This window comes from Acomys minous (assembly GCF_964271855.1).
Source record: "Acomys minous genome assembly, chromosome: 15".
NCBI lineage: Eukaryota > Metazoa > Chordata > Mammalia > Rodentia > Muridae > Acomys > Acomys minous.
In genome coordinates, this window is record NC_140497.1 from 13,798,868 (window position 1) to 13,824,335 (window position 25,468).

The 25,468-nt window shown below is 48.4% G+C and overlaps 1 protein-coding gene across 1 annotated transcript; it reads left to right on the top strand.

Moving 5' to 3' along the window:
• The first annotated feature begins 675 nt into the window (after window positions 1-675).
• PLAT (plasminogen activator, tissue type) lies at window positions 676-24,925 on the top strand. Its single transcript, XM_084760027.1, has 14 exons — window positions 676-718; window positions 10,498-10,588; window positions 11,508-11,550; window positions 13,899-14,036; window positions 14,362-14,472; window positions 14,790-14,964; window positions 15,793-15,884; window positions 17,438-17,612; window positions 18,761-18,846; window positions 20,101-20,296; window positions 20,415-20,551; window positions 20,651-20,791; window positions 22,395-22,558; window positions 24,034-24,925. Exons 2-14 carry the CDS (start codon window positions 10,514-10,516, stop codon window positions 24,190-24,192), a joined length of 1,692 nt encoding a protein of 563 aa, XP_084616153.1. The 5' UTR covers window positions 676-718; window positions 10,498-10,513; the 3' UTR covers window positions 24,193-24,925.
• Window positions 24,926-25,468: the final 543 nt, after the last annotated feature.

Consider the following 25,468-nt stretch of genomic DNA (forward strand, 5'->3'; position numbering starts at 1 on the left):
TGGAATTTCAGAGGGCTGAGGCTGAAAGGCCTTCTGGTCATCTCCTCACTTTTCTCAATTTTCTGAGCTCTCAGGGAAGGGCGTCAGCAGAGGGGCCCAGGAGAGCAAACAGGTCAGAGGTGGAGAGAGCACCAATAGCCCTGGCGTCATTTGCTTACTGTCCCCAGTCACTCCCAACCCGGCATGTGGTCTGCCTGGTGGTTGATTATCCACGTGTCTTGAGTGGTAGTTGCTTCGAATTCCAGAAGACCTCCCTCCCCTCCACAGCCTAGTCGGGTGGGGCTGTTTAGAACTATAAACTCAGAGTGAAGACACAGGGGCTTAGAGCAGCAATCCTGACAGTCAGTCCCTTTTAGGCCCTTGAGACCAGGATTTTAAAACCAGGATGATTCTTAAGTCCTCTTCCAACTCTGAAAATTCCTGTGATTCGATGACATCAGTACCGTGAATAATCAAGCTGGCGCCCAGCCAAGGCAGGCTGTGCTCCTCCGTGCACACTTCCTCCCCCTCCTTAGAAGCACCGACTGCTCCATTGGCTCCTCTGCGGCCCGGTCCACCAGGCATCCACCAGCTTAGGAGAGACCCGCCTACACAGAGCCACTGGCCCCACCTCTCCCTCACCCTTAAAATTGGTTAGAGCTGTTCAGGGAGACAGGAGCCCAACAGCTCAGCGCCAAGGAGAAGCCCCTCAAGGGTGGGAGAGAAGCAAGAACTGGCGGTAAGTTGGATTTCCATGCCCGACTCCTCTTCTGTCCCCTTAAAGTCTTTGGGGTAGGGTGCGATGGAGCAAACTGAGCCAGTGAAGGCATGCTTAAGGACGCACAGGCTTGTAAATCAGTCAGAAAGAGGACCAGCGAGCATCCACACAGAAGGGAGAGTTCTTTGCACTGACTCCGGGAAAGCTGAAGTGATTCAGAGAAGACTAGGAGGAGAGGTGTTTCCTGCAGAAGTCTTGGCGTGCACAATAAGGGCAGAAAGTAAAAAGAATGACTCAGGTTCCTTGAACAGACAATAGGAGCGGCACTGGAGAGTGGCTAGATTCCCCTGCCTTGGGGAGCTGAGAGGGTCCTGACAGGGTGTTGTATGGCTGCCCTCTTCCCTGAGTGGACCCACTAAGAAACAGGCTGGGCATGGAGGAGGGACATTTGCCTGGAAAGTAGGATTAGCCGGGCTGGTAAAGAGAAGCGGGGGACTCATTACCACGGGGAGTCAGGATGCAAAAGTTCCTCTGGTCTCTCAGGGCATTAATCACATCCTCTCAAGGGTTAACCAGTCAATTGTACCCCTCGCTCATCATGCACCAATGCCTTGGCTTTCTCCTGCTGCAGCAGGAAGAGTCTAAAGGCTCTCTGGGTTCTCTCGGGGACCTTTGTTTTCTTAACCTCACAGAGCCGGTGGGAGGATGGATAGTGGGGGAGGGAAGGAAAGTATGCGAGCTCCCAGAAGGCTAAGGATAAACTTCAGTGCCAAGAAGTGGAGTGGCGATGCTTTATGTGGTGGCCAACTTGGAAATGAGCCCGGGGTCTTCCACAGCTGATGATGCCGCGGGGTGGGGGTGGGGTGGGATATACAAAAAGTATCTGTGTGGTGGTGGCGGCCGGCCGTTTACAATCCTGTGAGCACATCACGGATACAAGGGGAGTACACTTAGTGAAAGAGGTCTTAGGAATTTTTGCTGCAGTCCAGAGCCCGGGCTGCCTGGAACTACTCAGTGCAGGTCAGTGGCATGCTGAGGGCAGAAGGCCAGTGAGGATAATGCCATGTGGAGACACTAAAACCTAAGTAGTTCCCTCTGCCTACCCTGTCCATCCCATCTGAAGCGTTTTCAGGAACCTGCATCTTGGGAGGAGCAATGCTAGCTGCATACCCCAGCCAAGCTGGATTGGAGCAGACTTCCCAGGACACCCCCAGCTTACTTACTTGGGAACCCTCCTGTGAGATATACAGCATTGGGTCTGTTTCTTCCCAGCCCCAGGATGTTTGATACAGGCATGAGGAGCTGAGGGGTATCCGTGTTTCCACTAAGGCTTGGTTGGGGACAGATGATGGCTAGAACTGCACACATTCAGAGCGCTCAGCGCCAGTGTGCTCAGCCAAGGTCTGAGAGTGGTGACTCAGAGGCGCCTGCAGGGTTCATCAACTGGAAAGACTGGTGTGAGCATTTTAAGGTGAAAACACATGTAGTTGTTTTCAGGCTAATGGAAGAGCCCATGGCATGGCTCATTAGCAATACAGCGAGCAGGCTTATAGTGCATTCAAAGAGTTCACACTTTTCTCTGAGATACCAAGTCTCTGTTAGTGAGAGCCTTCTGCGGTCTGAGTTGAGATAGTGCAATCTGAGTACTTGGCCACTGTGCATCTATTGTCTCAGAGTAGTTTTTTGTTTCTTTGTTTTCTCTCAGGGGTTTCGGCTCTGGTCTGATAAAATGGGATCATGAAGAATTGGAATATTCTGTTTATTCCTTTTTTGGGGGGGGGTCATTTGCATTGAGAATACTGGCAGAAAAGTCTGCACAACACAACTAAATGCAGAAACCAAGAACAAACGCCAGCTTTGAGCTAGACATGTGATGAGTCTCACTTCAAACCCAGTTGAGTGCCGATGACGCAGATTTACAGAAAATCAGAGCTAGAGATGGGGCTGTAGCTCAGCTGGCAGGGTGTTCACCTAGCATGCAGAGAGCCTTTAGGCTTGATTCCCAGTGCCACAGACTCTGGGTGGGATGCTGAATACCTGGTGATCTCTCGCGCTTAGGAGATGGAGGCAAGAAGGTCAGAAGTTCAAGGCTAACCTGGGACACGTGAGCTGTTACTCAGGAAGGAAGGAAGGAAAGAAGGAAGGAAGGAAGGAAGCAAGAGAAAATGAAAGAAGGAAGGGAGGGAGGAAGGAAGGAAAGGAAATATAAATTATAGGAAGAGATTCTCAAAGCCTTGGTCAAGCACCCTCATCTTTTAATACTGGCCCAACCGTCTACTTTCACCTTGCCTAGGAGACAAATGTTTATAGGAAGGGAGTACAAGGTAAGATAAACTCAATTTCTAGTTACTGAAGAAGCAAATGAAGCAGATTGCTGGTCATGTAGCATGAATTTCTCTGATATGTTTGAGGGCGCAGCCCAGGAGAGCTGTGTCAGCATGGCCCAGGAAACACAGCCCAGCTGTTCTCCACGCAATACTTAAAGAACCGGGGGTCCTTAACAGTGCTTGCCACGCCACTGGCCAAGATCCTGGGGGTAACCTGCAATTGAAAGGTCCTGCGGAGGGATACAGGCTATGTGCTGTCCCTGACACACATTAGACAGAGGCCTCTAGAATTTTCTTTTGACCTAGAAGACCCGAGTCCACCTGGAGCTTCTCACATGATCGTGGCCGAGTTAGATTGGCCTCACACATTGTAGACTTTTGTGCTTAAGGTCTATTATGTGGAAGCAAATATTCGGTTAGCTTACAGCTAAGGATTAAGGACGCCAAATGGAAATGGCCACATGTGTCACCTGCTAATTCCAAATTCCCAAAGAGTTTCAGAGGCCCTGTTGTGTGGTGTAAATTGTCCTGGGAAAGGCAAATAAGAAAACAGATTAAAGATGGCATACAAGCCACCACTCTGTTTTCAGGAAATGAGGGCCCCTGGCCATGCGGCTCTCTGATCCTGATCAGGGGCGTGGCGTTTTCTATCATGTCATATGAGCTGGGAGAGGGATTTGTTACTAACCCTTGAACACCATGAGGATCCCTGAGAGCTTGTGCTTCTTCTTTATCAGTAGCTTCAAGCAACGTGAGTCCTGCTGATGAGGTCATTCGTGTCAGGTGCAGCGCACACCTGCCGTGCAACAGCCTTCCAGGGTCTGCACCTATTACAAGATAGAAATGATTAGCTCATCAGGAAGCCCAGGAAACGAAGGCCCAGAGAGGGAACCTTGCTCATCCAGACGGGTTAAGTGGCCATTGGGGGGTCTAAGTTGAGAGTTCAAAGATTATGTTCTTTGCATTGAGAAATACTAGATCTCTTTAAGCACTTTAAGAATGTTACTAATAGGGCTGGTTTGTAGCTGGTGCTTAGTGTGTGCAAGGTTCTGGGGTCCGATCCATAGCACCAGAAATTAAAAAGAGAGAAAGGGGGAATGTACGTCAAGTGTTGTACACTCAGTGGGAAGAGCTCAGAGACTGGGGTAGCTCAGGAAGCAGATGATGGTTCCCAAATTACCGCCTCAGGGAGTGCTTTTGAAGTTCTGTCTTGTTTTTACATGGGTAAAGTGATTAATGAACGTAGTGTGCGTTGAAAACTCGGAGCCAGACAAGCCATAGGCGTCAAGGTCCCCGCTGAGTTGGTGGCTTTCATCCACTCACCACTTCTTCACTGCCGTGCTGCTTCCCGGAAAGGCTGGTAAGATTCACATGCACTCATGGGATGACGTAATGAGCACATCCATCCTGACCTCCTGATTCAAGAGTGCTAACATCTGGGGACAGGCCTCGGAATTACCAAATTATTTCATTGTTAACTCATTGCACCTGGGGAGGGTAGTGTTTGCTTTAGGGAGTGGACGAAGCCAAGGAGATTAGCTGGACCCTGGATTCCCTTTGTTTAGACTTCTCAGAGCGAGCATTTCATGGCTGAGCTTGCTTTTTCTTCAGAAGGGTATGAGGTCATTAAGGCAAGTTCCCTTTTTTCTTTTTCTTTTTAATTCCCAAGAAAATGCAGGGCATGCTTCCTAAACCCACGACCAAGACTTGTTTCATTCTTCCAAACAGCCAGGCCACCTGGTCAGGGGTAGAACAGGTGGTTCAACAGGGAATGTGGTTGTTGCGGGCTAGTTCCATGTAGCTTAGGCACAAGTCATGGCTGCATGCTAAAAATGCTGTACCTACTCTGATGGGTGAGAGCGCCACAGAGGACTCCACCCCCCTTGTAACTGGTCAATTTGTAGCAAGAGGCAGACTCTTCCAAGCAATTGGGAGATGGGGTCAGGAAGGTTCAGGAGTTCAGGGTTAGCCTCGGCCAGCTCAGTTACATAGCAAATTTAAGGCCTGACTGTGTTACATGAAATATTGTGTCAAAAAAACACAAAGAGAAAGGGGAGAGGGAGGAAGAAAGAAAGGGAAACTTTGTACTCTCCTCATTATAAAGAACTCTGTTTAAAATTGACCTGTGGAAAATTACTTTTTTGAGAAGTTAAGAATTGCTTTTGAAGAGCCCGGTGAGGCAGAGGCAGGTGGATCTCTGTGAGTTCGAGGCCAGCCTGGTCTACAAAGCGAGTCCAGGACAGCCAAGGCTACAAAGAAACGCTGTCTTGAAAAAACAAAAACAAAAAACAAACAAACAACAACAACAAAAATTGCTTTTGAAAGTCACGTGTGTGTGTGTGTGTGTGTGTGTGTGTGTGTGTGTGTGTGTGTGTGTAATAAGCATACTTGGGATCAGAGAAAAAGTTCCAGGAATTGGTTCTCTTTACCATGTAGGGATTAAATTTAGGTGCTTTAACCTGCTGAGCTATCTCATCAGCCCAAGAGCATCTTATATGATGGTAGATTTTGAGAAATAGTTTGGCTGGGTGTGGTGGTACATGCCTGTAATGCCAGCACTCAGTAAACAAACACTGGAAGACCAAAAGTTCCAGGCTAGTCTGAAGGATACAGAAAGTTCTAAGCCAGCGTGGTACGTAGGGAGATCCTGTCTAAAACAAAACAAACAATGATGCCCCAGAAAAAGACAAGCAAACAAGGGTAGGTCAACCGTGGAAGCCAGCTTGCTCAGCATCTTACTTAATCACAAGCGTGTCCACTCCCTGCAAAAGGAAGCAAATAAAACTGGAAGACTAAACTGGCTTTGGGGATGGGGGCGCTGTCTCTACTTGGACAAGGGAAGGCAAGCTGATTTTTACATCTCAGGGTCTCTCCATGGCTGAACCTTGATAAGTGGTCCAGGTCAACCTTGACTTTCTTATGCTCCTTTTCTGTGTCAGTATGGGTAGTGCAGTCTCTTTTCCTTTCTGCGCATGAGTTATTATGTTCCTTCCTGAGAGCAGATTTTGTTGGGGAAAAATGGTTTTGTGAAGAGTGTAAAGAGCACAGGGTCGTGCAAAGGCCCTGAGGGCATATCACCTGCCTTTCTCGAAGCTTCTTGTCAATCAGCTTATTACTACAATTCCAATAGCTTTGTCCCATCTGGAATCAAAGCAGTTACCGCTTGGCATCCATCAAGTACCATTCTCCCAGGCAGCGTGTGCTTCTGATCCCACGTCCACCCTCTCACAGTGGTCCATGCCCTTGGCTCCTGGAAGCAGGCTATCTCCAGGGAGAGCCAGCTTACAGTGGTTCCCTATCTTCTTCCCTCTGCCCCATCATTTGCAGATGAGGGGGCCATGAACAGTGCCATGGTTACCACAGCTGGCAGGACTGCACGTGACATCCAGGCAGTAAGGACAGAGTTGTCCATGAGATACATGTGGATTTTAAAAGAAGGTTTGCGGGTGTGCACATTGCATACTACACAGGAATGCCTGCGCACACTGGCTGGAAATCTCAGCTGAGCTTTCTTGCCAAAGCCAAGGCCCCATGTTTTCTAGTTTATATAGATGCTTTGTCACCTTGTCAAGTCCCAAGACTGCTGGAGTATCACTAAAGAAAGTGCTTCTTTCAAAACTGTAAAATCCAAGTTTGTGCAAGGGTGGGCCTGCCAGGGCTGGGACTTTGGGACACTGGAGATGACAGATTTTACAGCATTCTACCAGCACAACGGAAGTTAAGATGGACATCTTTGCTGCCTCCCTCATCCCTTCCCTTCCATTTGTCCTCCCTTCTATCCCTTTCTTCCTTCTTGCATGGTTTTTTGTTTTTGTTTCATTTTAGTTTTTTTCATGATCCTGGGAAAGTACTATATATGCAAAATGAAAAGAACACAGAAAAAAGTTTATGCATTTGTGCTCTTAAAGCCAGCCGTATGCAGTCCTTAATTCCCATACTGGCCTCCCCATGAGCACCCATGAACACCCCCAGTGGGTTCTCAGAGTCAAACCCTCACTCTGCAGGCCTTGAGTTTAGGTCCACTTTTCTGCTGGTCTTTTTTCTTTCTCTCTCTCTCTCTCGAATTGCCCGTGACCTCACCACCCACATCTCCCACAAAACTGAAGGAGGTTTTCCTCCGTCTCTTTCTCCGGCTTTGGGACTGCACTGTTGTTCATCTGGCATGTGACTAATTTTCCAGTCATCCTCTTACGTCCGTGGCCCTTCCAGCAGCTTGCTCCGATTGTCTCCATGGAGTGAGAAAAGAGCTCTTTATTAGTTGCCTATGTGCAACTCATTGTCATTGGCTCAAGGCCCAGCAAGGCCAAAAGCCCAGATGCAGATAAGTCCTTAACACCTGGGCTCCTGCCCCTCCTGTGGGCTTATCATGATGCAATGCACCCCTTGGAGGAGTCTTCCCAGCTAGGCCTATGAGGGTGTGCATAGGCACCAGCAGTGCCGTTTTTCACTCTGCACTTATCTGAGCTCTAGAGGCTCTTGAGTTAGTTGGGCATGGTGGGGAATTCCTGTAGTCCCAGTGTGCTGGTTTAAATGAGGATGTGACACCCCCCCCATAGATGCCTAGTTGAATGCTTGGGGGGGGGACTTTGAGGTTTAAAAATCCCATACTATGCCCAGTTAGCCCCTCCCCACTCTGCTTATGGATCAAGATGTAAGTGCTCAGCTAGTTCTCCAGAGCCGAACCGAGCCTGAATGCTGCCATGCTCCCCACACCATGGACTGACTCACCCTCAACGGTGGGCAGCCCCCCACCCCTCCCTGCCTGGCTTAAATGCTTCTTTTGTAAGTTGCCTTGGACTTGTTACTATGTCTTTTCACAGCAATAGAAAAGTAACTAAGAAACCCAGCCACTCCAGGGAGTGAAGCAGGACAGGACTAATTTCCCTGTCATCCAGATGGAATTGGCTACGTAGCAAGATCCTATCCTATCTCAGAAGGACAAAAACAGCCCCAGGTATTGAGAACAACGGCTCAGACCGTCCCCCTGCCTGGGCTGACTGATTAGAAACGGAGGACAGCTGGGTCTCTGAGTCATAGTTGTTAAAGTGTTGAGATACTTTCCTCTGGGGGCTACCAGGTAACCAAGGCAGGAAAATCAGGGGAGACCTACACCCACACCCAACTTAATTCTGCTCAAGTAGAATTAAGGGTGAACTGAAGTGGAATGTTGGGGTACCTGAGAAAGGGAATTACCCAGGGGGAGACTCCATGTGCCTGTTTGGGTGGTCTCCGTTGCCACGTCCTTCATTCTGGAATTGCCAAAGGCAGACAGGTGCTAGCCCAGCTGGCCCTCCAGGGAGGAAAGGAGTTCACAGGCCCAAGCTGCCCGCCCACCACCACTCCCCGCCCACCACCACTCCCCGCCCACCACCACTCCCCGCCCACCACCACTCCCCGCCCCACCTCCCAGTCATACACCCCTGTAGGTCCCGGGAGCTCTTCTGTCCTTGCCCTGCCACTGGGGAGTAGTCATGGAGGCTAGGTCCGGCAGGACAGGACTGCTGTGCTTTTTCACAGGACCACTTTTGTTTCCTTCCTCCGCCCCAACCCCCAGCACTCTCACTCTCCCCTCCAGCTTTGTGTGGGTCCCAGCCCTCACCCCCGGGGTGAGGGGGAGACATGCTCTGTGCTCCCTCCACTGTGGCTGTACTCCCTCCAGCATTATCCCAACAGGCACTTTCTTAGTGAACCACTTTTGCTCTACTCCGCATGCCTGACCTCGCCCTACCTCCTCCATATTGCTCTGCACCCTCTCCCAGCTGCCCCAGGTGAACACAGCAGTCAGCGATCTCCCAGCTCAGCACCCCTTTCCCAGCTCAGCACCCCTTTCCCAGCTCAGCACCCCTTTCCCTTTCATCCTGGGAGGCCAGGTGGCACTCCCAAAAAGCAGTTCTTTTCAAAAGAGGCAGAGAAAGCCAGAGCCAGCTGAAGGCAAGATGGAGCCTGGTAACTTCTGAGCCAGTGGCCCCTGGGGGCCTGAGAGGATGGGGGTGGGAATCCGAGTTGTTGTGACTGAAGGGAAATGAGTCAGGGGAAGGAAAGTCCTGCTTTGATGTTGTGGATGGAGGAGCGAGGAACTTGCCAGACCACAAAAGAACCAGGCCAACTAACCTACTTCCAGAGCAAAAGTAGACCGGCACTGGGAAGGGGATGGAAACTGGATGGGTGGGTGTGGTGGGGTGGGGTTGGGGGCTGGGGGGGGGGAGGGTGAGGGGTGAAGGGAGATGCAAGGGCTGGTTCTGCTTCTGCAGTTCAGCTCTTGACCCTATCTGTGGGCCGACGTAACAGGAGACAGATATTCCAAAGGGAACTGGAACCAACATGGAGGAAGCCTTCCCTTTGATGGAAGGAGGAGACCATGCCTCAGCTGCAGCACTGTCCATTACAGTAACCAAAGCTGGCACATCTGAGGCAGGTGACCTGGCACCATGACACCCCTACAACTACTTCTGAGGTAGTCAGAGAGGATGATACTGTGACTGCAGCTCATCCCAGGACAGGGTGATGTGTAGCTGACTGGTGGAGAAGTGCCAGAGACTGTCTTACTTTTCAGCCCACGGGGATCTCTGGGGGAAACTATTTTTAGCAATCACTATCTATCAGATAACTAGACGAGCAAAATGTGGTCTAAGCAAACAACTGAATATCGCTCAGCCTCAGAAAGGGCAAGAATCGTACAGTGTGGATGACCCTTCAAGGTAGCACGCTAAGTGACTTTACACCTGTAAAGGTTTACGAAGGACAAATGCTGTATGACGCCATGTCTATAATATATGCAAATAGTAAAAAATCACAGATACAGAGAGCAGAATGGTGGTGGCCGGGGATTGGGAGAGCAAAGAGCTGTTCTTTAACGGCTAAGGGATTTCAGTTCACTACGATAAAGTTCTGAAAAGGATGGGGTGGTGCAATGAGTGCAGTATGTATGTGTGTATGTATGTGTGTATGTATGTGTGTATATATGTGTGTGTATGTATGTGTGTGTATGTATGTGTGTGTGTATGTATGTGTGTGTGTGTATGTATGTGTGTGTATGTAGGTGTGTGTATGTAGGTGTGTGTATGTGTGTATGTGTGTGTATGTGTGTATGTATGTATGTATGTGTGTATGTATGTATGTGTGTATGTATGTATGTGTGTATGTATGTATGTGTGTATGTATGTATGTATGTGTTTACTATTACTGAGCTGAATATTTAATATTTAATGCTACTGTACATTCTCTCTCTGTCTCTCTCTCTCTCTGTCTCTCTCTGTCTCTCTGTCTCTCTCTCTCTCTCTCTCTCTCTCTCTCTCTCTCTCTCTCTCTCACACACACACACACACACACACACACACACCTATATCTCTGTCTTTATCTCTAGACAGAGAGATGTATGTGCAAGATCCTCAGTGCTGGAAAGGACAGTCCTGAACTTCCTTTGCCCTCCCACCTCATATCTTAATTGCTTTTATTTTTCTCCTAAAACTTAAGGGATCCCCCCCAAGAAATGGGAGGCAAGATGAAGAGACAGCTGCTGTGTGTACTGCTGCTTTGTGGAGTGGTTTTCACATTGCCTGACCAGGTGGGTCCATCTCCATGCCTCACCCCACCGTGCCACCAAACTTGCAGATGTTGGTGATGTAACCAGGAGCCTTCATGCTCCCAAGTGCCTCAGGTTTTAGGAGAAGTTCCCAGGAGTGGTCATAGACATACAGCACGCATTCCCCTTTGGATGGGGTACTTAGGGGTCACGTCCCAGAAGTAGAATCTGGCCACGTTTCTGACTTAAAACAGTGCCCAATGCTGCTTTCCTGCCTTTGGCTGTCTGCTATGGTGCCATCTTGTTAAAGGGTATGTTCAAGTGAGCATGGTGGTACATATGTGTGGCCCCACCAGTGAGGAGGCCAAGGCAGGATGGTCCCAGGGCGGGGGATGTACTTGAATTTCATCCATAGGGTACTGAGAAAAGACAGGTATCACAGCCACTGAAGCAGTTAGTGATGGGGACAGAAGCTATACCCACTTTCCAAAATCTCACCTCAACACTGGGCACTGTATAAGGCCAAGTGAGCAAGAGTCTGGCATTTCAGAGAAGGAAGCAGGCTCCATGAAGGGCACAGGAGCTGCGGCTTTACCATCCACTGAGATCCCCTAGCCATGCTCCACTACTTGAATTTAAAATGAACTAAATCAAATTGGAATTTCCATTCACCGGTCACATTTTAGCTGCATTTTCAAAAGTCTGTGGCCACGTGGGATTATGGCTACCACGTTGGATGACACAGACAGGAAGCATTTCTCTTAGGACAAAAGTTCCTTGATGGAGGAGTAGGGGGGAGGGTGGGGGACAGGACGCTAAGTGTATAGAAAGAACAGATACGAAAGAGTAAAAAGGATAATTCTGTCTGGGAAGCCCCTTAGCAGGTGGCATCTGATTGGAAGACTCTGGTTGGTCATTTCCAGCCTGTGCTGACCCTTCCTCCATTCTGGTCTTTTTGCAGGGAATGCACAGGAGGTTCAGAAGAGGAGCCCGGTCCTACAGAGGTGAGGGGTGGAAGGAAGGGAGGTGCAGGCTTCTTAATGCTTTTGGCTGTCAGGAGACCAGAGCCCACTTGCAGGGTCCTTGTGAGAACTTCCAGGTGCTTCTGTGACAATGCCTGCTTCCTCACTATTTGTTGGTCAGCTGCGGCAAGCCAGCCCAGTTCCCAGGGGAAGCTAATCAGGCTGTCAGGTGACAATAAAGCTGGTGACATATAGGTAGGTGTGGGTGGTGCATGTCTATTGTCCCAACACTTGGGAGGCTGAGGCAGGAGGAGCATGAATTCAAGGCTAGTCTGGGACACGATATGACCCTGTCTTAGCATGGCTCAAAGTATTTGATACAGAGATGAGAAAGCAGATGACCCACCATAGGCTGCGAAGGACCCCCAGCAGAGCCGAGGGATGCTTAGCTGCTCGGTCCTCCAGGTGTCCCTGGGCTGTGGTCTCACCAGTGTCCACTCTGTGTCTGCTACTGGCCCCAGGTTTCCATTGCTTCCTGTTGGTAAAATCAGAGTAACTGACCTGGGCTAACTCACGGACACTTGGGGAGACGACTCTCTATATAAGTTCATGTCTTGTGTTGATTCTGGAAAGCAAAGGTTTTCCATCAGGGTTCCAGGAAAAGGAAAAAACAACAACCACCGACTTGTTGACTTGAAATCAAGGAACTCTAAGTCTCATCATATGACCCAGTCTTAGCTGGAACTCACCAGGGAACTGAGGCAAAGTCTGCAACCCTCCTGCTCATACTCTTAAGTGCTGAGATCACAGCCATGCATCACCAAGCCTAGCTTTGGAATACTTCTCAAAACTCTGAAGAACAAATAAAGGGGTTCAGTATCCCCAGTCTGTTTCTTGTAGCGCTAACAGGAGCTTTTTGGTAGAGGAAGAGCCAGAGTAGAGGTGAAAGATGCCTGAATTAAGCAGCTCTGGTCACGACGTGGCCTGAGTGGAAAGCCTGGCTCCCATGAGATGCTTCCCCCGTCTAGGCCCAGCATTCACTTTGTGGACAGCAGCTCCTGCTGGGGTTGGGCTTATCTGCCCTGCAGCCCTCTGCTGTTACCGGAAGCCAAAGTGATTGAAGTCTTAGGGAGGTTATGCAGACCTTTCTATAGCTTTTGGAATCTGGAGCAGGAATTGCCTCAGCTGCTCTAGTCTTTGCCCCTTCAGCTTGAAGAGAGTTCCCTGGAATCACACAGGCTTTGTGTGGACATGAGGTAAATGATGTACCTCAGCCCAGTCACCCAAGAGTCTGACTCCAAGGAAAAGGCAACCTCCGTGGCTGTATTTTTTTTTTTCCTGAGACAGGGTTTCTCTGTGTAGCCTTGGCTGTTCTAGACTGGCTTTGTAGACCAGGCTAGCCTTGAACTCATAGTGATCCACCTGCCTCTGCCTCCTGAGTGCCGGGATAACAGGCATGTGCCACCACACCCAGCCCTGCCATATTTTTGTTTCATGAAAAATACGAACAACAGTAGCACATGCTCCAATAGATCTTGGGACCAGTCTTCTCAATTTTAGCCCAAAGTGCGTCTTTTCTCTATGGAAATACTCTCGTGGATCAGAAACTCTGTAGGCAGTTACACAGAGGTGTGTGTTTTTTGACTGATTTTGTTTGTTTTGTGTTTTCCAAGACAGGATTTCTCTGGGTAGCCTTGACTATTGTGGAATTTGCTCTGTAGACCAGGCTGGCCTCATATTCAGAGCTCTGCCTGCCTCTGCCTCCTGAGTTCTGGGATTAAAGCCATGCACCACCACCACTCAATTTATTTTTGACTGTTAAAAGTGGAAAAATGGACTATTACTTAATACAAGTTTATTTTTGTAGCCAACATATCTCAAAACTAAGGTTCATCCAAAGAAGATAATAATAAAAAAGAGTTCTGGTAAAAAAACAAATATGTTTGTTATCACCATCATCTTCTTAAGGAATACACAGTAGATCAGTCACCTCTATCTATTGGGGATTGGTTCTGAGGCCTCCCTGGGGTACTAAAATCTACTGATGTTTAAATCTCTTTGTAAAATGACATATTTGTTCAAAAACCATTTTCTTATGTTCTTTAACTCACTTCCAGATTACCCATGGTATCCAATATACTCTTAAGTGTTATAATCCCAGATATAAACATAATTGGGCACTATAATGTATTTTGTGACAAATAAAGACAAGGAGTAGCCCCAAATTTGTTTAGTACAGACTATAGGGCTTAGCCCAGTGCCCCTGTACACCCCACTAAAGAACATGGAGGCACCGAGGGTCCCTGTGTGTTACACAAGAGCCAGGAGTGAGAGTCTTTCCTCTCTTTTTGAGTCTGTCTCCCCAAAGACAATCCTGTTTCGTGTTGCAGCCACCTGCAGAGATGAGCAAACACAGACAACATACCAACAGCATCAGTCCTGGTTGCGCCCCATGCTCAGAAACAGTCGGGTGGAGTACTGCAGGTGCAACAGTGGCTTGGCACAGTGCCACTCGGTGCCCGTCAGAAGTACGTACCAGCTTCTCCCGGAGGCCTTGCACTTGAGCTCAGGCCCTTCCTAGCATATTCTGATCTTCAGCACGTTTTGGGTGTGATCTGCCCAGGCCAGGGTGAAACCATTCCAGAAAACTGAGGCAGGGGAATGGCCTTCACTTGCCCAGTCTCAGTGTCCACGTATATGAAATGGGGAGTAATATGCATGCTTTGCAGTTGACAGCGGGGATGGTTAGCCGTGAACTGTGGCTGACATGCAGAATGCCTTTGCAATTTTAATTCGTATATTCTTGGAGCCACTTTGAAAGTAGTTAGCAGTTTCCTTGTTTGCCCTTGACAGGTTGCAGTGAACCAAGATGCTTCAACGGGGGCACGTGTCATCAGGCCCTGTATTTCTCTGACTTTGTCTGCCAGTGTCCTGATGGATTTGTTGGGAAACGCTGTGACATAGGTGAGTGCGTTGATGGGTGGGTGTGAGAGACATTCTGAAATTCCACCTCTCAAATGGCCCAGGAAAGGAAAGGAACTGTATGTTAGAGGGCAGAGCCCAGGGGAAGAGAGCTGAGGTCACTTAGAGAACGACAGTATTGGGCCCAGTGGTCAGAGGCTGAGGTGTCAATCCAGAGTCTGGTTTGGCCGCAGTCTTTTGAGTGACCCTGCCACTCAGCTCATGCTGGCTTGATCAGCTTCAGCAGCCAGCCTGCTCCACTGTGCTGAGGCAAGGCGCAGGTTCCCTTGAGAGCCCTTTGGTGTCCTTCTGTCAATCAGATACCAGAGCAACATGCTTCGAGGACCAGGGCATCACCTACAGGGGCACGTGGAGCACAGCAGAAAACGGGGCTGAATGCACCAACTGGAATAGCAGTGCTTTGTCCCTGAAGCCCTACAATGCAAGGAGGCCGGACGCCGTCAAGCTGGGCCTTGGGAACCACAATTTCTGCAGGTAAGCGGTATCTTCCACAGGGTTAGTTATCTCTGATGAGAAGTGATACATTCAAGGGAAGACCTGGCCAGTCAGTCATGTATGATAGATAGATAGATAAATTCATACATGCATGTATCTATAGATACCTGTGTTGATGGGTAGAGGGATGATAGATACATAATATATGACTAGATGCATGTATACATACATAGATAAATAGCTGTATCAATGTATTTATATATTGATGATTAATAGATTAACACATAGATGGCAGGTGGGGAGGTAGGTAGATAGACAGAGGTTGATTCGAAGGTATCCGTTCCTATCTCTGTGTGGCCATCTGAATCTGTAATTGTGGGGTAGACCAGAAGGCTGGGAACTCAGGCAGGAACTACCATTGCTGTCTTGCTGCTTTTAGACCTTAAACTGACTAGACAAGTACACCTGCCTTGTCTGGGACAACTTATTTAAACTCAGCTGGCTGTGGATGTTAACTACAGCTACATAACACCTGTATAGCAGTGTCCTGATCACTGTTCAGTTGCGTGCCCGAGACGACAGCTCAGCCATGCTGACACATAGGCAGTTACTGTATGCTCTTGGCACCCTTACCCATTTCCTTTCACCATGCTTAATTCCCCCAATAAAGAACACAATGAAGCCATGTTTCTGTCTGACATGCTAAGACTTGTCAGTGTTCCGCTCCAGATGCACTAACCCTGCCCCCAAAGGCATGCCTAGTCCTTGGCTTGGTGGGGGGTACAGGAGGGGGGTGTGGGGTGCAGAGGGAGGGGCAAGGAGACTTCCTGTTCAGCCCTCACTCCTCTTCTCTTGCTGATTTTTCAGGAACCCAGACCAAGACTCAAAGCCCTGGTGCTATGTCTTTAAGGCAGGGAAGTATACCTCGGAGTTCTGCAGCACACCGGCTTGCCCTAGGAGTAAGTGACCGCGTCCCTGCACCTTCCCCTGTAGTAGCTCCACAGCAGAGGCATCTGGGGGTGTAAACCTAACAGTCTTTTCATACCCGAGGAAGAGAGGAGCAAGCTGGGAGCAGCCATGGTGGTTGCAGAGTGACGCTAGCCAGAAGGCTCAGCTCCTCACCGAGGCTTGTCCTCTAGTGCTTGCTTTACCCTGAGCAATCACCTCCCTCCCATCCACACCCTCTGCTAGAAAGCCCAGAATGACCCCGAACCTGTGCTTTCTAGTTTTTTTTTTAATTATTTCTTTTATTTTTTTAGATTATAATCGCATCATTCCCCCTTCCCTTTCCTCTTTTCAAACCTTCCTTACAGCCTTTTTAAAATTTTGTGGCCTCTTTTTTCATTAATTGTTGTTACATGCCTTTATATACATATATACGTGTGTGTGTGTGTGTGTGTGTGTGTGTGTGTGTGTGTGTGTGTGTGTGTATTAGATAACCAATTGTGTTCTTCCCTGGGGAAGACTATGTCCCCATTCTCAGCATTCTTTGTTAGCCTGTAGTTCTTTGTGCAGGGTTGATGCCTCTTGGGCCCCCCATCCGCTTTGTGCAGGGTTGATGTCTCTTGGGCCCCCCATCCGCTTTGTGCAGGGTTGAGGCCTCTTGGGCGCCCCCCCCATCCGCTTTGTGCAGGGTTGAGGCCTCTTGGGCGCCCCCCCATCCGCTTTGTGCAGGGTTGAGGCCTCGTGGCCCCCCCATCCACTTTGTGCAGGGTTGAGGGCTCATGGGCTCCCCCATCCGCTTTGGCAGGTCTATCTTGCTGTCCTTGTTTAACTCGCGTTTAGGCAGTCATGTAGGTGAGACTTTACGGGTGTAGCTTTTGACATTCCTAGAAGACATTCTCATAGCAAAGTCCCTCATCCCCTGGCTCCTATGGTCTTTCCGCCACCTCTTCCCAAGTGATTCCTGAGCCGTAGGTGCCGTATTTGTATCCCCCGGGACTGGCCTCCGTAACTCTTCATTTTGATTAGTTGTGGTATTCTTTCTGTAATGATCTCCATCTATTCTAAAGAGAAGCTTCCTTCACTTATCTCCGGGCATAAGGACAAATATTTACAGTGTATTTAAGGATAATGCTGGTTCAGTAACGTAACTGTTATAGATTCTTCAAGATCCACGACTCCACTAGCCCTGGATAGCTGGCTCGGTTTCCAGTGCCGGAGACAGTGTCTCTCTTATTGCTCCCTTCCTCATCAGGTCAACAGTAGGGTTCAAAGATCAAGACAACTTACTTTACAGATACCTTTCAACTGTAGTGAAGTAGAGGCGCAAACACAGTCAGTCTCACACAGAGGGGAAGAAGGGCAGGATGGGGCCGATAGAGGGAAGTAGGCAAGGTTGGCAGAGCAAAGCTGGCAAAGCACGAACTACCATAGAAACCCCCACAACATCGGCACAGCACCTCCGAGCACCCTTGGCCACTGGTGGGACCCAAGACCCCTTCCTGCTGAACCTCTGCAACTTGCTGCACCAACACTGAGCCACTTAAACTTGAGATCTATTTTGTTCCAGGAAAAAGTGAGGACTGCTATGTTGGAAAAGGCTCAGCTTACCGTGGCACCCACAGCCTCACCACATCTAAGGCCTCCTGCCTCCCATGGAATTCCATGATCCTCATACGCAAGAGTTACACGGCGTGGAGGACCAACGCGCAGGCGCTCGGCCTGGGCAGACACAATTACTGCCGGTGTGTAGCACAGGGTCTGAGGGAGTCAGGTCCCAGCAGAGAGACCTGGGTTACTGCGTGGGAGAAGATTCAATGCTAAGCATTCCATGGAAGATGATGGAAAACATCTAGACAAACATATTAATTTTCTATAATTAGATTTATTTTTGAGAGGGTTTTGTCATTTTTGGGGGGGTAGGGGTGGAATGGAATGTGTGTGTACTTGTTAGTGTGGGTGTATGTACATGCATGAAGGGGTGTGTGTGTGTGTGTGTGTGTGTGTGTGTGTGTGTGTGTGTGTGTAGGCCTGAGGTTTCTTTTCTTTTTTCTTTTTCTTTTTCTTTTTTTTTTCTTTTTTTTTTTTTTTGGTTTTTGATATTAGGTGTCCTTTTTTCTTTTCTTTTCTTTTTTTTTTTTTTTGGTTTTTCGAGACAAGGTTTCTCTATGTAGCCTTGGCTGTCCTGGACTCACTTTGTAGACCAGGCTGGCCTCGAACTCACGGAGATCCGCCTGCATCTGCCTCCGAAGTGCTGGGATTAAAGGCTTATGCTACCACCACCTGGCAGGTGTATTTTTTTTCTTATAGATCTCTTCCTTACCTTTATGTTTTGAGACAGAGTCTCTTACTGGCCCTGAGCCTAATCCATATGACTAGGCTGGCCAGTGCACTTCAGAGACCTGCTCTCTGCCTCTGAGACCCCTGCCTCTTGCCCCCACTGGGATTACAGGAGCAGGTTGCCATGCTTGATTTTTTTTTTTCAGACAAGGTCTCACTATATGGCTCTGGCTTGCCTAGAACTCACTATGTAGACAAGACTCATCTGGAACTTACTAAGTAGGCCTGCCTCTGTCTCCTGAGAGCTGGAATTAACGGTGTACTCCACCACATCCAGCACGCCTGGCTTTTTATATGAATTCTGGAAATCCAGACTCGGGACCTCATGCAAATGCAGGGGGCACTTTACCAAATGAGCCATCTTCCCAAGCCAAGATACATAGATTTTTACAAACAAAAGCCCTATTTTTTTCTCACATGGCACTTCCATTATGATGTATAGTAAAAACAAAACAAAAAAACCTTGCTTCCGTCTTCTTGTTTGGCCATGGGTCTGCCTAGCCTCCTCCTACTCCTGTGATGTGACTGAAAATCTCACACTCATGTTATACAGGAATCCAGATGGGGATGCCAAGCCTTGGTGCCACGTGCTGAAGGACCGAAAGCTGACCTGGGAATACTGTGACGTGTCCCCGTGCTGTAAGGGCCATTTCACTGCTCCCCTTTTCCTGGGCTTACTTCTTCACTATTTTCTCTGCCACCTCCTGTGATAGCCTCTGTCTGATCTTCTGTCACTTCTGGACCTCTGGGAAGGCCAGGCCTTTGGGAGGTTGGGGGAAGGCAGCCACACTTGTCCAGATCGGTGGTGGTACTAGGGAGGAACAGAGAGGAGGGCCAACACATCAATTTCTCCTCAAATGCAATAGGCTCCAACTTCTCTCTGGCCCCCTCTGTTGAAGGTGGTGACAGTCCTGGTAGCCATGAAGAGAAAGGGGTCTCATGTTGTGGCTCCTTAGCAACAATTGTTACGTGTCCCCAGTAGCCTGGTCACAATGAGACTTCAGTGTCCATTTATTCGAAAGTGCCCTCAGAGTCATGTGGCCTGCTGAGCTCTGTGCACTTACACACACACACACACACACACACACACACACACACACACACACACACACCTGGATCCCTTTAACACAGGGCACGGGGGAGCCAAGAGTGATAACAGAGGCTTGAAGACAGAACATTCAGGTCGGCTCATGTCCCCAAAGTGTCAGTTTGGTTTGGAAATTGCCCAAGGATAGGTTACTACTCAGTTTCCATGAGCACGCAGAGATAAGCCAGAGTGTTTTTCAAAGAGCACACTCTACTCAGAAAGTAAGACAAAAACTGAACTCCTAGCCAAGGCCATTTATGGTGCGTTCGTCACCGGAAGTCCACAGGGGTCTCAAAGGCTACGTACGGTGAGAGCCTTGTGAGGCAGTGGGGCTTGACTTGGCCTTGAAGGATGGTTCAGGCTGAGTAGATAGAAAAGACAGGGCTTCTCGGAGGGAAATCTGCAAGACTGCGTTCTGTCTTCAGCTAAGAAACTGCTGTCGGCGAGATGGGAAGGAACGTTGCACAGAAGAAAGGCCCCTGCTTCCAGCGTCAGACAGGCCTAGTCCCATGGCACCGCAACCTCCTTCCAAAGCTTGCCTGCCTTCCTGAAACTCAGTATAGAGAGGGATAAGGTTACACACATAACATGTAATGTAATATTTGGCACGACGCTGTACTCAGCAAAGTTGTAGCTCTCCCCAGCATTGAGACAGTTAAACATTCTCTCTAGGTGTGTTTAAAGGCGGCAGCGGTAAGAATCCAAGGTTCTGACAGGAAAAACAGAACAAAACAAAAAACCTACAGCGGATTCTCTTAGCCCTTGTTCTGTGCTGAACCCCACTTCTGTGTTCTTTTCCTGTCTAGCCACCTGTGGCCTGAGGCAATACAAACAGCCCCAGTTTCGAATCAAGGGAGGTCTCTTCACCGACATCGCCTCGCACCCCTGGCAGGCTGCCATCTTTGTCAGGAACAGGAGGTCTCCCGGAGAGAGATTCCTGTGCGGAGGGGTGCTCATCGATTCCTGCTGGGTCCTGTCTGCCGCCCACTGTTTCCTAGAGAGGTATCGGCTTTCTTCTTCTTGAAGGTCTTGAAGCCAGCCCATGGGAGTGACTCAGCAATAAACAGCAGTTAAAAACAAACAACAACTATAAAACATCCTAATGCTGTTTTTCTACCAGGTTTCCCATCCACCATCTTAAAGTGGTCTTAGGCAGAACGTACAGAGTGGTCCCTGGAGAGGAGGAACAGACATTTGAGATCGAAAAATATGTAGTCCATAAGGAATTTGATGATGACACTTATGACAATGACATTGGTAAAATGCTATTTTTTTTTCTTCACACACCCTTCTTTCTCACCCCGGTCCCTCCCTCTAACACTGAGTCACTCCTGTTTTCCTCTCTCTTGCTCCCAGCATTGCTGCAGCTGAGGTCAGACTCCAAGCAGTGTGCCCGGGAGAGCGGCTCTGTAGGCACCGTGTGCCTTCCTGACCCTAACCTGCAGCTTCCTGACTGGACAGAGTGTGAGCTGTCTGGCTATGGCAAACATGAGGCCTGTAAGTGGAAGGAAGCCCTGACATCCCCCCCCCCACCCCCCATCCTTGTGTATGGTGTGGTAATCAAACAGATGGAGGGAAAGCAGTCACAAAATGTCCTGGTCCCAATTCTGTCCTGACACAGACATGCAGGCGAGGACTCTGCCTGCCCCTATGATGAGAAGCTACTATCTGCTTCCTTGTATTAGAGGGACACAGTGCAGGTCACAGGAAGTTGGGACAGGGAAGTGCACTCCGGAGTTTTTATAGCCCAGTGGAGATGGAGAGGAAGGATGTAAATGCGTGTGTGTTCTTAGGCACTGCAGTTGCACGGGCTGAGTTCAAATCCCAGACCGGCGTCTGGCTTAGCTGTGGGACCCTGCCTGTGTCATTCAGCTTTTGAAGAATGGCAGGCAACAAATACGAGATAAGTCAACCTAAAGACAGGAAAGCTCTGTTTGTGCTCACAGTTTTGGAAGTTTCAGATTATGGTCTTGTTGGCCCAGTCTGTGGGCCTATGGCAAAACAACTAATCATAGGAGGAGCCCACAGCAGAGGGGCAGTTCCTTCTAGGAACAGGGGAGCAAAGGGAGAGCCTGGGACTCAATATCTTTCCCAGAGGCTTAACTTCCTTCCCCTAGAGCCACTTCCTAAAACTCTGCCCTCTCCAAAGAACACCAGGGGTCTAGGACTAAGCCTTCAACACACTGGCCTTTGAAGGAGTGATGATCCAAGCCAGATGTGATGTATATTTGTATTTTTTTTACATATATTTTTTTATTTAAGTAATTTATTCAGGATTACATCTCAATTGTTATCCCCTCACTTGTATCTTCCCGTTCCCTCCTCCCTGCCTCCCTCTCCCACCCTATTCCCCTCCCCTAGGTCTGTGACAGAAGGGGACCTCTTCCCCCACCATATGATCACATCCTGGCAGCCTGCTTACCCTTCCTATGAGTGCCACCAGGCCTCCACACCAAGGGGAAGTGGTCGAATAGGGGGTACCAGAGTTCATGTCAGAGTCATATATGTGTATTAATTTATGAAGGGGATCTCACGATGTTTCCTATAGCTGTTTCAATCTTGCAATCCTAGCTCAGCATCCCAAGATTACAGGGGTGGGCCATTAGAATGAGCTCAAGCACTTAAAATTTTTTTTTTAATTACTGAAGCCTGTTTCCTCACTGCCAAAGTAGAAACAGAACTAGCTCCCTGGTTAAATAAGGAACACATGACAGAACATCTGATTCAATGGATGGTCCTCACTTAGAGAGATTTCACCACCCAGATCACATCTGGCGGTGTCTGAAATCACGGTGGCCACAGTGTCACATGTCTGGCTGAAGGCTGATCCTGACCTTTGGATAGGAGGGAGAGGTCACTAAGCATCTGTGGTATACAGGAGATCCCTCGTGATAGCTATCCAGCTCGACTGTCAGCGGCGCCGCTGGCAAGTGTGATCTCACTCTCTCAAACTGTGGGGAGGTCCCAACAGCAAAATATGGGTAATGCCACAAGAGACAACTTGATTTGTGTTAGCCGTTACCGGGAAATTTGGCTTTCTCTTTCCAAAAGGCTTAAAAACAGCATTCAGACCCTACGACGCCGGCATTTTCTCTTTCAGCCTCTCCTTTCTTCTCTGAACGGCTGAAGGAGGCGCATGTGAGGCTGTACCCATCCAGCCGCTGCACCTCACAGCACTTGTTTAATAAAACCGTCACAAACAACATGCTGTGTGCTGGAGACACCCGCAGTGGAGGCGCCCAAGACCTCCACGACGCATGCCAGGTAAAGACGAGAAGCCCCCAAGCCTCGGGGTCCTCAGCTGTGCCCTTAACCAGGGGGGAGGAGTGAGGGCCACAGTGAAGAGTGTGATGCTGGGACTTAAAACTGGAGCTTCAGAGAGGAAAATGATGAAGGCCAAAGCATCTCCAATCTAAAAAGTCTAAACTGCAGGAAAAATTTCCCAGTTTGTGGACAGGAAACTCCACCTAGCGCAGGATTTCCTGTCAGCCCTGTTGAAATGATAGGTAAATCAACACAATTCAATCCTTAAGTTGTGAAGTGTTGGGGAACTGGAGCCTGCTGCTTTGTAGGACGAGGAAAGGCAGCATCACCATTCCCCACCACCACCACCCCAGGGACACAGGATATGGACAGGATGTGAGAGAGTCCTCAAAGTTCAGCTTTAGCCTGAGAAGTAAAGCATTTTAGGGCCTCAGCGCTGAGTCCTGCAGACTTGGTACTTTTATTTCCTACTTAATAAGGTGCTAGGATGCAAGCAGAGAGCATCCACTGGCATTAAGACCCAGATAGTCAGCACCTGATTAGGAAAGTGAACCGTGCTCCCGGAGGCCCTACAACTTATAAGTAGCAGAGTCCAAATTAGTTTTCATTGTTTTTATTAATTTTTTAAAAAATTCTTTTGAAGGTTTATTTAAGTATGAATGCTCTACCTTGCATGTGCACCTGGGTGCCAGAAGAGGGCACCAGATCTCACTATAGAAGGTTGTGAGCCACCATGTGGTTGCTGGGATTTGAACTCAGGACCTCTGGAAGAGCAAACAATGCTCTTAGCCACTGAGCCATCTCTCCAACCCCTTTTTATTAATTAAAAAAAAGAGGGTCTCACTATGTAGCCCAGTCTGGCCTGGAACTCTGTGTAGAAGAGACTGTCCTCAAATTACACAGATCTACCCGTCTCTCCCTCTTACGTGTTGGGGTTAAAAGTGAGCACTACCAGGCTGGAGAGATGGCTCAGAGGTTAAGAGCAACGTCTGCTCTTCCAAAGGTCCCAAGTTCAATTCCCAGGAACCACATGGTGGCTCACGACCATTTGTGATGAGATCCAGTGCCTTCCCAGCTCTGAACAGTTAGTATCTTAAGTGTGGTTTGTTTTAGTTTTTGGTTTTTAGTGGAAATTTATTGGCTTTTTTTGAGACAGGGTCTCACTTACTGTGTGGTCATGAGTGGTATGGAACTGTATTTGTAGACCAGGTTGGCCTTGAACTCACAGAAATCCACCTCCTCTGCCTTTTGAATGCTGTGATTAAAGGCATGCCTCACCAAGCTAGAGACTTAGATGCTGTTTCATCAGAATTAAAATGCAGCCTAGACTATACATCAAGAGAACGGAGGCTCATGTCTCCCTGTCTGACCCAAGTACTTTGAGGGGTACACCTCCTACTGCAAATAGCAATCCAAAGTTTTTTCCAAACACTCTGCCAGGTGAACAAAACAACTAACCCCTTGCTCTTCCACAGGGTGACTCGGGAGGCCCTCTGGTGTGCATGCTCAATAAACACATGACATTGGTTGGCATCATCAGCTGGGGCCTCGGCTGTGGGCAGAAGGATGTTCCTGGGGTATACACAAAGGTTACTAATTACCTGGACTGGATCCAAGACAACATGAAACAATGACAAAGAAAGCCCAGCTCACCGAATCCGGAGGAGGACCTGCCTTCCTTGTCCACAGAAGACACACCGAAAAGGCCAAGTGCGCTTCACACGATCATCTTTATAAGCTGCCGCTCGGCAGAGGGAAGGAGGGTCTGCAGGAGAGGACACAGTGTTCATCTGTCCCGGGTACTTCACAGTTTCTAAGTTTTCAGGGATGAAAATCTGACTTTAGAATATATTCTGTCAGATGAGATGATGGGAAAATGCCAAGCCTCCTATAACTCTAGGATTTCAAAAAGCAAGGTGGACCAAAGTCCACCCTCCTGGTCCACCATTTTGTACACTGGACCACAAGATCATGTCTCAACAGTAAAATACAAGTTGATCTTTCAGGAGAGAAAGTTTGCATCGGGGACAAGGATGCATATTTACAGCTAGAAGAGGACCCAGTGGGGCCTCTAGGAGAAGGGTTGGCTGGCCAGATCACAGCCCCATAAAAACCTTTGAAATCAAATATGCCCCACCCCTCCTTACGCCTCACTCTTGGGAGGTATTCCTTTGTGTATACAGTGTAAATCTGTTTTTCTTTATAAACTTTATAGATGGTTGGGAGAACTGTGTGATTTTAATAATTGATGAAGTAGCATTAGCATATTTATATATTAATCTATTTTGGTTTTAACTTTGTTACCATAACTTTGTATTGTACTGTACTTAAATAATAAATTCAGAGGTATTTTTCACACTTTTCAAATGGTACATATCCACGGCTTATTTGTCTTCACATTTTTTTTTGAGTCAATTGAAAGGCTTCCTTTCATTCAGTCAATGTGTGGAAATCCTGCTTACCCACAAGGCAGTACATTTGGTGCCACCGACAGTAGAAATGGGGTGGAGGGGCGCTGGCATGGACAGGAGGCATTTACAGAAACAAAGTACAATGGAGCCAGTCACGTGCAGCAGAGACCTCACTAGAACTCAATATAGTGAGACTGAGAAGGGATCATCATCATCATCATCAGAAGGGTTCCAAAGGGTTTTCATACTATGGGTAAGACTGGGTTAGTGGGCAGATGCAGAGCAGCCAGGCCTAAGACTCCAAATTCCACTATTGAAACAACAAAGACTTGGCAGGAAGAGTACAGAGAGTGAGCAACAGTTTGTCTTATGTGAACTTAACAAAATTTGTCTTTTAAAATACTTTATCCTCTGTATGGGGGGCAGGTAAATGGGTGCCCTGGTGCACATGTGGCAGTCAAAGGATACTCACAGGAATCGGCTCTTTGCTTCCACCATA

Bases quoted from the DNA above. Each gene is read 5' to 3' on its own strand.
- PLAT (XM_084760027.1), top strand. From the start codon at position 10,514: ATGGGAGGCAAGATGAAGAGACAGCTGCTGTGTGTACTGCTGCTTTGT. The intron at 18,847-20,100 runs GTAAGGGCCATT...TTTCCTGTCTAG, and splicing joins CTGTGACGTGTCCCCGTGCT to CCACCTGTGGCCTGAGGCAA. The intron at 20,297-20,414 runs GTATCGGCTTTC...TTTTTCTACCAG, and splicing joins GCCCACTGTTTCCTAGAGAG to GTTTCCCATCCACCATCTTA.